At 39.4% G+C, this 12,630-nt stretch overlaps 1 protein-coding gene across 1 annotated transcript; it reads left to right on the forward strand.

Annotated features, from left to right (window-relative positions):
• Window positions 1-7: 7 nt before the first annotated feature.
• On the forward strand, window positions 8-12,304 carry dcp1a (decapping mRNA 1A). The gene is made up of 9 exons (XM_044210387.1): window positions 8-234; window positions 609-649; window positions 1,625-1,752; window positions 4,617-4,683; window positions 4,894-5,032; window positions 5,531-5,626; window positions 7,406-8,020; window positions 8,206-8,427; window positions 9,631-12,304. Exons 1-9 carry the CDS (start codon window positions 103-105, stop codon window positions 9,709-9,711), a joined length of 1,521 nt encoding a protein of 506 aa, XP_044066322.1. The 5' UTR covers window positions 8-102; the 3' UTR covers window positions 9,712-12,304.
• Window positions 12,305-12,630: the final 326 nt, after the last annotated feature.

A 12,630-nucleotide genomic window follows, 5' to 3' on the forward strand; every position in this document is an offset into this window, starting at 1 on the left:
ACAGATGATATTCACAGAGAAGTGATTTTCGGGGAAAGCGGAAGTTTTATAGTTAAGTGTCTGGAGAAATCCGTCCGTGCGGGTGCAACAATCACATCCAAGATGGAGACCGTAAATTCTGGACATATGATGAGCTTAGCAGCTCTACAGAGACAAGACCCATACATAAACAAACTGCTTGATGTAACCGGCCAGGTGGCTCTCTATAACTTCAATTCCAAAGCGAACGAATGGGTAAGTTTGTTAAAACACCCGAAACTGTTTCGTGGATAGCCCTCAAAAGTGTGCTAGCTAACGTTAAGTATTCACTTAACGCTAGCATGCTAATGCTAGCTCTTCGATAAAAACGTAAAAAAACACTAAGAAATATGTTAATATTCGTCAAACTGCAACTTATCTATTTATGTTCACAAACATACTGCTTTGATACCAGTGGTATTATGTTAGTGTTTTGATTAGTTTTTCGATAAAGTTAGCGTTATCTTAACGTTACCTGAGCTAACATAAGTTGTCTATTAACGCTAACAGTCAGCTATCGTTGCTATTATTCAGCACGTTTTGGTTTAGCGGGTGTTGTTTTTGACACATAATGTCAATTATAATTTCAGGAGAAGACCGAAATCGAGGGCACCCTGTTTGTTTATGCAAGGTAAGCACATAAAATGTTTTTAATAATTTAATATGACGACCATGAAGGTTGTTTATGTTACATGTTTAGAGTTACGTTTGTTTCCGCTGCCATTTGACGTATTCTACGCAGTGCGCACGTGTGTAGGCCGCAGTCTTTGTAAACAAACATTAACTGCGGTTCGTTTAAAGACGTATCTTACGTTCCTCTTGTTTTTTGTTTATTACAGCGTTGTGCACACGGTGGTACTTTATTAGACTTAAGGTGATAGCTTCGACATTGAAAGAAAACCATAAACTGATTAGAAAGGAAACAATTATGTTCAAATATTAATATTAATATCATATTTAAAATTAATTTAAAATTTCGTGCCGGATCAATTGTTTAAGTCGTTTATTACACTTAACAATTAATATATACTAAGTCATGACTTTTAAGTATGAGGATTTATTTGCCTTTCTCTTTACATTCAGGTTTTTTGGCTGTGGATCAAACTAAATAAGCAACTTTAAGACACCAGCTTTGGCTCTGGTAACTTATGATGGCCATATGTCATTCTTTATTAAACTAATTTTAAAATAAACTTAAAATAATACATCAGTTAGTTACAGAACTAATTAATTGATTAAGCAATAATGAAAAAATCTGTCTGTCAGTTGCAGTCCTTCATAACAGTTTACAGAGGGGTCCAAATGTCATCTTCCATAACCAAACAATTTAGTTTCTTCAGTTACCAGTGATATATTTATTTATAAGATTGCTTTACTTTTCAGTATTGTAATTTAGTTTATTATATTTCAATGTAATGCAGGGTCAAAAAAAGTTTGCTAGTGTTTTGTCATGAAAAACAATCAGTTAAAAAGTCAAAGTAAGTTTTTTAGGCTTTTGCTAAATATAGTTCACAGGGAAATGTAAAGTGTGATCAGGGAGGTAATGGTTATGTTTTGTACTGCCAGAGTATTATTTTACAGTGTTCGTCATTTTTGTTCATCTAAGGTCTGCCTCGCCTCACCATGGCTTCACCATCATGAACCGACTGAACACGGAGAACCTGGTGGAGCCGATCAACAAAGACCTGGAGTTCCAGCTGCAGGATCCCTTCCTGCTCTATAGGAACGGCAACTGTGAGTATTGTGTAGAATGGAACCTCTAAAACAGTAGATGTCATACACAGTACAGACATATTTCTGTGATTTTGCCTTTATTGGACAGTGACAGCTGTAGATACAGACAGGAAAGGCAGGGGGGGGACATGCAGCAAAGGGTGCGGTAGGGACTCAGCCTTAATGGTACATGCTCTAGCAGGTGAGCTACCAGGCAAGTTAAAGGCAGCAAGCCATCAAGGGCCATGTGTCCAATATATAAGGCTAGTTGCAGGTGAGGCCCAGCCCCATACCAATCCTAGATGAATTTTAAGAATCTGCATGATGAGTAATGTGAGATATCGTCCAAAAGAAAATGCTTATCGAACTGTTGTCATAGTGTAAAGTGCTCTGAGTAGTTGCCATACAAGTACAGTCCATTTACCATTTACACCATTACAAATGCTGTGCAAAATGTCAGAAATCCTCTATCAGTGGGGATATCATGCATAGTTTCTTAGCAACAGAATCTGTTTATGTTACAAGGTTTCTGCTTAACTACCATGAAACACTGTTATATCACAGAAGATTCTGTCAAAGAAATGTATACACTGTGCATACTTAGCAAGTAGATAGCTGTATAGGTGTTTTTGACATTCACTATCTCACACACACATTAAATGGAACAGAACATAATGGTACCTCTGAAAATGCTGAACAAACACCTCCCCAACGTTCTCTGGAACATCTCTTTTCCCTTTTGCTTGAAGTCATTTTGGCATCTTGGAGTTGCATTTATCAAGAGAACTTCTTTTGGAGAGCTTTTTCCACTCATGACCTCATGCAGGCCTACCAGACGGCAACAGTTTCAGCTTGGTTTGGCCACCGTTGATATCATTCTGCATTGGGGCAACAGCCAAAAAGACCTATGGATTTGATTATGAATCTGACTACTTCTTGATATAAATTTGATTATATAACTTGTGCTTTTGCTGATGGCTTTATCCAGTGAGGTGACTCTTCTACCCTTATGAAAAAGAGTTCAACAGGAAGTAAGGTGAAAAGAAAGGAGTGATGAAATTCCTCAGATCTTTAGAAAGTAACTGACAGCACTGCCACCGAGGTAATCTATCATAAGTCTGAACAGGAGTTTCATCAAGGCAATGAATAAGGAATTTGACTGTTTTCCCATTTGTTTGCTTATAAGAAAAAATAACATGGCCAGGGTCAACGTAAAAGTAGACTGCTCCCCTTTTGGACTTGGTTTGCCCATCAGCCTTGCTGGTATGGAAGACATTATGTAACTTCTTGTTAGTGTTCAGGCCAGAGCCGCTTCTCCGGTAACTTCACTTAAGCACAAGTGGTGGTGTTAGCATTTTAATTCCTCAGAGTGAGTTGAGTTGCAGACTGATTAAAATTGGGTACAGTTGTTAAGTAAAACACTGGTTGACAATATTCCTCAGGTTTTGTTGAAGATGCTTCACCTCTGGAAGACTGGTCGGAGTAAATTTTCTCTGATAGTGTCCTCTCCTGGTTTTTATTCCATTGGTTGGTTTTGACTGCTTGTGTAGTTCTCTCACTCAGGTTTTTTCAGTCCATTTGTGCTCTTCGGTAACGCAACTTGGCTTAGGATCCTTTGGTAGTTCTCAGACATGCATTGGTCAGCATGTAGTGTCTGTGTTTGTTGTTTGTGTGTGCGCCTCTTTTGAAGGTGTGGTTGTTGTGGTGTAGATTCCAGGTTTCTGATCTTAAGAGAGAGAGAGAAATATCTTCAAGATGATTCTGAGACTCCTCCCTCTGCTGTGAACTAGGAAGAGCAAAGAAGGAATGATGAAGGCTGATCAGGAGCAAGATAGAAGTTTGATTGAAGAGCAAAGAGTCCAACACAGGGAGGTTGTTATTCTTCAGAGAGGTGTTGATAAATAATGGTTATTTGTGTCTTTCTCCAAGCCTCTCTAGATCCACAAAGCCTGAGGCTGACAAGTGTGCTCAAACTTAGAGAATGCTGTTTAGAGAGACCAGTGTACTTAGACACTCAAACCTGTTTACATCTCTCCATATTCCCCTTGGAGCAGTAGATGCTGCAGGGAGGCAAACACTCAGGTTGCTAGGTTACCTCAACCTCTTGAGGGTCCTTGAATATGCCAGTGTTCCATCACAAACACACACACACGCACAAGTGACACACAAGCAATGTAAAATGAGCTAACTATTGTTTCAACAAAAACTGCTGACAGTTTGTTTTTATTTAACATTTTTTGTGCAACAAGTCCTCAGCCTGGTGATGGTGAATGTGTTGTTAATTATTACTGTTTGTTTCGTTTTGTGAGCCCACTGAGCAAAAAATGTCTTAACATAGCTAATGACACTAATGACACTTCACCATTAACTGTTCAACAGCCTCCTGATTATCGAGAATAGATTGAAAACATTTTCCATTCATTTTCTTCTTGGGCAGACACACGATCATTAAATTGAGCACAGATGCTCTACATTATAGTTGCAGTGATTCATGGTTTTTATACTGTGCTTTTAGCACTTAGTAGAATTAATTATTGATTGTTTTTAAAACTACATTAATTTGAACTGGCAGCTTCTTACAGCACCTGGGAAAGCTGCCCAGTTGATATGCTGCATTGAGACTAATAATAGTGATAAATGCTAAGGTCCAGTCATATAGAGTAGGCCTGGGCAATAACTCAGTATTATCTTATATTGACTTTCAGTCTAACTGTATTGGGATGGTATGATCAGAGTATTGTTTTACAAAACTCTGTAGACTAAATTAATGATTTCAAACAAATTGTAAAATCTTACAAATAGTTATATTGGTTGGTTATAAACATTTTGTCTAATGCTGCTTCTGCTACTCAGTGTAATAAGCAGTATTTGTGTTTTTCTTGCAGTGGGTATCTACAGCATTTGGTTCTATGACAAGAGCGACTGTCAACGCATCGCTAAGCTGATGGTCAAGTAAGTAGCCGTACATGTGTATATTTGTGTTTGGATGAGATAGTACAGCACTTCAATGTTAGCTTGTCTAAGTTTTTTCACCCATTAGGTGTTCGCTTTAGAAGCAGCTCTGCTTTCGTCACAAGGAGTATGTAAATACACATACACATTTGACAAAGCAAATGACAGTTAGTTGTGTAGACTATATGTCGCACTTTAATTCTCCCCCAGGATTGTGAAACAAGAAGCAGACCAGGCCCAGAGAGAGTCGCCAGAGAGGGCAGAGCCACGGAGGACCAATGGTGTCGCTGAACCACGGCCCATCGACATCCTGGAACTGCTCAGCAAAGCCAAGGAGGAATACCAGAGAGTGAGGAGGCAAACACACACTTGCAGATGCAAACATAACATGATATTGGGTTCTTAGATGAGCAAATATGTTTTATATATGTTTTATATTTCATTGCCGATTATACTTACAAAAACATGAATTTAGATCACAGACTGTACATGTAAAACTGCACACTCAAACACCAACCTAGAATCTGAGGAATCAGTTCTGGATGGTTCTTTATTCCATCCATACCTCTTAAACACTGACTGAAACACTTTCACAAGTCTGACTCAACAGATACAAACTCATGAGTCACACACATGCATATCTGAGATTACAGTAGTACTAAATCAGAGATTATTTTAGGTTTGGGGGCGTCTGTTTAAGCATCAAGAGGTGAAATCTGAATTTATGCCTATTCCATAAATATTTATCCTCTGGCTCTTTTTGAAAAGTTTTAAATACCATTTAATTTATTTGTGCCTGTTTGCGTGTGTGTGTGTGTGTGTGTGTGTGTGTGTGTGTGAGATGCAGGCTCAGGCAGGTGAAACAGATGTGTCTGCAGAGCCTAATGTGAAAGCAGCTATCAACGCCACAGAGCATGCGCACAGCACACCACAACCTGAAAAGGTACATACATTACACAAGCACTTGTGCAAAAAACATTTATGGTCTGATATTTATTCATTTATGTACATCATTTTATTTTGAGAGCGTTGTCATCCTGTTAACTCCTACATACAGAGACTGTGGAGGAGGACAAAAAGAAGGTGCAAGGTTTTATCTCAGGTGTCACTGTCACCCCATATACATTTGAGCATTTGGCTACAGAAAGCTGCTGGTTATGCTGCAAACAGCCAGCCAGAATAACTCATCCAACCGATGTCACTGCCACTAGTGCAAGTTATTTTACCTCCATGGTTTGTATGAGGCGAGGGGCTGACTTTTTTTGACAACTGAGTTTGACTACGATTACGAAGATTACTTTATGTGAGCAGATAAGGGCAGTGTTTTGATACAATGATATGCAAAATGCATTTTCTTGATGTATATCTAGGAATTCAATCGGGAAGGAGCTGAGCACTGCCTCTTTATGTTCAAATTGCAGTAAGCCTGAGAGTCTAATGCTGTGTTCAGATTAAGGTGACAAAGCTACAAAACGGCCAAGTGTGGCCAGCTACATTGTTGCAGATTCGCCGTTGAAGTGTTGCTCAAGTGCTCGTTGACATAGTTAAGTTTTTCTACCATTTTTTTAAGAAGGAACAGAACAGTAATTGTGGGGAGAGAGAAGGGGACCAGAAATGGTGAAACAAAAACATATGATTGGTTGCCTCTCCACCGCGTCATTGGAGCACTGAAAGAAGTTGAGGCCAGCTCAATTTTGATTTGTAGCTCATCAAACCTGTCACGCAGTAACAAGTGTCGGGCAGCAGTTTGTAGTTTAATGTCACCACATTTTATAGATGATACTGATTTTGCCTCCCTTTTGTTTGGGTTCCAATAGGTGGTTCTATTTTGGATCCAGCTCCCAGTTAGCAAAATATCAGCTCCAACACTAACAAATCTCTTGTCATTTTTATGCCATTATTAGACTGTTCATGGTTGGCATCTTACCCCTAAGCCACGAGGGCTCCCCTTATTTCCTCCCCTTATGATTGTTTTTTTAATTAATCAATTGCTTTATATATCAAATGTCAGAAAATAGTGAACCATGCCCATCATAAATTCCCAGAGTCCAATTTGGCATTCTGTAGGCCTGTCACGATAATTACTTTATCGACTTATCGAGGTCAGCAAAAATGATCAAGTTTATGTCCATATATCGTACGATATTGCCCGTTGTGTTTACATGCATGTTTATTTTGATAAGAATGTCACCAACATTTTAACTAACACGATGCCAGAATAAACAGCAGGGTTTTCCTTACATTATAAGACTTGGGCACAACGCCTAAGCGTTTTTTTGTTTGTGTTTGTTTGTTTTTCACAGTGCCTAAGCCAAATGTTACAGAAAAAAACTATGCTGAGTCTGAGACACCTTTTGCTGTCATTTCTGGTTGCACTGCTTCTGTCCTCTTGTCATCTGCTCTCTATGTCTGAATTTCACCATGGGCGGAGCTCAGGCAGCTTAAAAGTTCATTGGTCTTTGAAACGGTGTACTTGCATTATTATGCTATTATATTATCATTATATCAGTGGCATAAAATGGTCTTAAAATGACAATGATATTGTTTATCGCAATTTTTCTGGGGCAATATTATCATCCAACAAAAGTAGTTATTGCAAATCCTCACATTTAAGAAACTGCTGTTGATTGATTTTCTGTCGATTTGACTTAAGTGTTTCAGCACCTCTTTATATGTGCATGATTTCAATCCAGCTCACAGATTTGTTCTTTTTACCCACCAGAGCTCTCATACAATGGTGAAGCAGATCACAGTTGAGGAGCTCTTTGGCTCGTCCCTCCCTAAGGACCCCTCTATACCCACCATGCCCGCACAGAACACCACCACTGCTTCCAGTGACCCCTCCACTGCTTACCTCCAGAACCAGTCTTATCCCACTCCAGCCCACCAAAACCCACTCCTTCCCCACCTCGCAGCCAAAGACCCCAGGTCAAAGCATCAGCACCAAGCCCCTGGCCTGCTCCCAGCTCAGTACGCACTACACCCCACTCCTGTTTTCCAGTCGGCCGTCCCCAGGTCAGACCCCCAACCTCTGTGCTCAGTCTCCCCTCTCATGGTGCCTCCAGCTGGCTCAGAGCCTCATGCTGCTCCCTCTGGTCCTGCAGCACCATCTGCAGTTCCTACAGCCTATTTGGGACAGGAGGTACTCAGCACACTCAAACCGGCAGTGCCATGTGTTAATTCGGACATCCACAAACCCATCCTCGCACCCAACTTCCTGCCAAGCACGCTGTTCCCACCCCGCAGCTTTCAAGAGCCCATGGGGAAACCCCCTCTCCAGCACAACAAGGAGATAGATGTTTTCTCTCAGCCTTCAAACCTGATCAAACCAATGTCTGTGAGTTCAACGGTTTTCTTACCAGCTGTTTTTGTGGATCTATTTGCTGATATCACGCTCACCAGTGTCATGTCTCTCACATATACTTTTATACCAAGAGAGATTACATTATAATCCAGCATGTAGATTTTTTTGTGTCATTTGTTCTTCTTTGTCTCTCCCTGTCTTTCCTTTTCTATTCTCAGGCCGTCCCCATGAGTCCAGGTCTTGCTGTTCCAGGGCCGGAGATTTCTGTGCTTCTCTCCCCCAGCGCCTTCCAGCAGTCCATCAATAAGACAACAACAGCAGCATCAGTGGTCCCTCCTGCCCCGTCTGAGCCCTCCTCCACCTCTGTAGGAGTTTTAGAGTCTCCACATGCCCCCTGCAGCAAATCACAGCTACAGGAGACTCTGATACACCTCATTAAGGTACACCAAGGGCATAAAATGCAAAAAAGCTATACTGTTGGCATGTTGGAGTGGAAAAAGTCTAAGCTAAAGCTGTTCTCCTTACCTTACCATTACAATTTTCAAATGAAAAGACTATTATAAAGTTAAAGGGCCGGTTCACCCATACAAAAAAAAGAAAAGCTAGTAAGTTTGTAGTTTTGGTATCATTTTAGGGCATCTCCACCGCAGGAACATTCCCGAGGGACCAAGAACCTTTTGAGGAACTCAGGAACTAACCCTGCCTTTCGACTGGGGGATCCAGGGACTAAATTTAGTTCTTGTATGATAGTTCCTGGTAGCAAAACCCTGTTCCAGGGGTAAAACTAACCATCAAACACTCAGATTTACTACTTTGGAGATGGAGTTTCCCTCAGGAGTTTTAAGTCTCCTTTTCTATGTCTGCATTTCTCTTTTTCACTCATTCATTACATCCACTCAAACATCAGAGTTGCACAACGGTAAATGCAAACAATATGACAATTCTGTTGTTTTCTTATGTGTGAAAATTGTGTATCAAATGCCGCTCTGTTTTTAATCCGTCATTGGACTGCTTTGCCAAATCTTCACAGTTCTTCAGATGCGGTGGCAACGCAAACAAGAATGCCTTAAAGAGAATTTTAGTTCCTGAGTTTAGTTCCTCTGGTTCCACAATTCCCAGAACTTTTTGGTCAAAAACAGCAAAGTTGAGTTTTAGAGAGATCTGCCTTTTGCCTCTGCCCCAATATGGTCGAGGTGAATGAAATTTCATTTGTGGTGCTCACATCATTGAAAAATTACATTTTAGATAATTCAGTAGCAACTTGTCTTTCGAGAAACGATATTCCTGTCACTCAGGGTAATCTACAGACCTCACTATCTACAGTTTTCCTTAGAACTCCTTTTTTCTGAAGACACTGCTGCTAAGGAAACAATTGACATGGTGTTGTGTGAATAATCCTGAGTAACGGAGACCCTGATTCTGAAAAGAGATGCTGCTGTTGAATTTTGAGTGTTTTAAGGTGAATCAGTAAGATTTATTTACCACCATCAAAGTAATTTTAGATGTATTAACAGTTTTCAATTTCTATGTTTCCAATGAAAAGGTTGAATTTCAGTGAAAAATCTGTTATCTTATTGTGTGCAGACAAACACGCTCAGGTTTAGGGTGTTCATTCCTCTCTTGTTTACTTCCTCCCTGTCTAGAATGACCCAGACTTCCTCAGTGCCATTCATGATGCTTACCTGCAGAGTCTGCCTCAGGACTTTAGCAACATGAAGCTATAGTCTACTTCAGCCATCACCACTGTTACTTTCAGTGCTCCGACCCCTTTATGACCTGTGAAGAATCCAGAAGCTAATGGGAGTTAAAACAAGTGCAGATAACAGGTTTTTAACACACTGTACGTCACAACTCTTCAAAACCAATCTGTGTTCTGAGGGTTATTATAGCATGCACACACCATTTAACCCTCTGTTCCTTACTCAGAACTTATTTTTTGAGTTCTCACCTGAACACTGACGCTGTCCTGGCTACTCTCGTAATCTTGGATAGACTTTTTGTCCGCTTATGTCAAACAAGAGCTACTGTGGGAGAGAAGGATGAGATAGAACCTCCCAGTGTGGCCTTGAGTTTTCATTTTTACTTTATAAATATGATACGTACTGGTAAAGTTTGGCTGCTGCTGGTTTAATTCACTTGAGGATGGGACCACAGTGGAGCTTCGTTGACCTCAAATCGTTTGACTTTTGACCTTGAGAACAGACGATTTTGCAGCTTGAACATTATGAGACTCACAGATGCTGCTTCTCTTATTCATGTCATGTCTTTGGAGTTCTCGCAGTGCGAAAGTATGGGAACATACACTCCAACTGCATATTAAGAAAAAGACTTCTGTGCTGAGGACCTCAGAACTGTTTTGTTGGTCTTTGCAGACAAACTGTCCCACTGTGTGGTGTTGAAAAGGACTACTCATTTTCCTTCTTTCACTTATTGAACCTTCTCCCTTAAAATAATGCTGAGGTCTGTATATTTTTGCTAACACCACAGAGACATCGAACAACCGTTACAGTTTTTGTGGCATTTTGTGTTTGTCAGTGTCTCTTAGTAAGGAGGAGATTGTTTGGAGAAGCACTTGCAGCTTAGAGCTTAAACTAAGAATGAGTTCCTCTCGGCTGCCTTTTTTAATGTTATGTTAGAGACTGTGACATGTTGATAAAGACACACAGACGATCGTACAAACCAGCTTATTTGCTACCTTTCCTTTCTCCGTATTTCTCTCTCTTTGTCCTTCTCCTTGTTTGTGTCGTTCATCTCTCCGCCACTAGCTGAGCTCACAGTACTTGATGTTCTTGGAGGGGAACGTGCAATAGCCAATAGTCGCAATGCCTTTATGTATACCAGCATTGTGGGATATTTTAAGATGGTACAGTAGAAGAAGTTTATCTGAACCTCTGGGTTCTGGTCCTGCAACTGATCTATAATTTAAATATGAGCACAAAACACAAAAATTGCTATATTTGGATTATTAGAAAATAGGGGGAACTGATGACTGATATGCTTTTGATAGCTTCACTATTGAACATACTGAAGCTATCAAAAGCATATCAGTCATCAGTTCCCCCTACCAGTAATCTAAACTACCGATGAAAAATATCAGTGGCCTCCATTCCTGTTTCTAAATTTTAAAAAAATTAATTCTAGGCCACAGTTATGTCTTAAGTCACAAAGACTTAAAGACAAAACAAATTGTGGTATTTTTTTTGGTTTTTGCAGTAAAACACTACTGCAGCACAGAACTGTAAACCCTGCAGACTGCAGTGAGAACAGGAAGAAGCACATCTGTCTCCTCGTGCAACGCTGAGTGACTATTGATGCTGTTGGTGACCAAAGAAAACTGATGACAAATCTAATGTACATCGGAAAATCAGCTTTCAAATATTTAGGAGGGAAAAAAGGTTTATGTGTGCATTTTTGAACACACAACAGGGCACTACTCCTGTTGTCACAATGTTCAGCACATACAAGACCATTAAAACAGTGTGAATAATGTGAAAGCATGAAAATTTAAGTTGTAAGGTTTTCTAACAACTGGTACAGTGATGTTTGACACCAGTAGTCAGCTCATTGATGATCAGGTTACTTTTTCACACGTTACTGTTCAGATGTCTATACTATAGTTCTCTAAGCGATCAATATATCAAGTCATTCCAGATGGAAATAGACGTGGAAAGTAGATGTTTTCCTTTTTTATTTTGTAAACTACATGAATTGCAGAAATTACGGCTCTTATTGAAAATGTTCATGTCACTCGTGGAACATGCAAAAAATCATGTAATCAACAATTTATTAATAGCTGAAGGACAATATTAATTTTTGCGTAAATACCTGTTTTGAGTGTGACACCACGACTTTGCATTTGGTCCTGCTATTTGAATGTATTTGGTGTTTACTCGCAGTATGTGCCAATCTTGTTTTCTTCTGTGTCCTGCATATTTAAGTTGAACTCACATCCACATGCTTTTAGTACTAACTGTTAACCATGTTTTTCTTTCCATTTTTATTTTGCAAATAATTTGTACTTCATTGTTCATTGCCCTGTTATAATTTTTCATTTCAGAGGTCATCTTGCCAACACTTCTGGCATGTGTTGGTTAAATAAACGCACACAGGAAGAATGATTGAAATGTAGAGTTTTTTAATCCTGGTCACATATTTAAGATTTTAAGGTTATTTTACGCTTTGGTATAATTTATCTTCTTGGCCAGAAATAAGATTTTGGGAAAGTCTTTGCAAATTACATTAATTTTCTAAGAACTTGTTGTCACTGCATTATTTGGTTTATTATGGCTGTTTTATGATATTAAAAATTTGAAAATGTGTCTGTTTTTGTTTGCTATCGGGAAGAGCTGCTGTGTTTATCAGCTTTGGAAATAAGCTTTAAAGATTAAACAGGAGTTTGACTTTTATTTTTGTATGTTTATAAACCGAATGATTTTGAGTCAAAATTTGCATTTTCTAACGAAGGTTCCTAATTTACTCCTTTTTTCTGTTTTGTAACAGTTTTGTACCATACACATTAAGAGAATCTAACTACATTACGAAGTTGTTGTTTTTTGTTTTGTTTTTCTATCCATTTCGACAAATGGTTTCCTCAAACGTGACATTTCCTTAATTTTCAGAAGTACAGGAGAATGGTGTAGTTT

This window comes from Siniperca chuatsi, linkage group LG10 (assembly GCF_020085105.1).
Source record: "Siniperca chuatsi isolate FFG_IHB_CAS linkage group LG10, ASM2008510v1, whole genome shotgun sequence".
NCBI classification, from domain to species: domain Eukaryota; kingdom Metazoa; phylum Chordata; class Actinopteri; order Centrarchiformes; family Sinipercidae; genus Siniperca; species Siniperca chuatsi.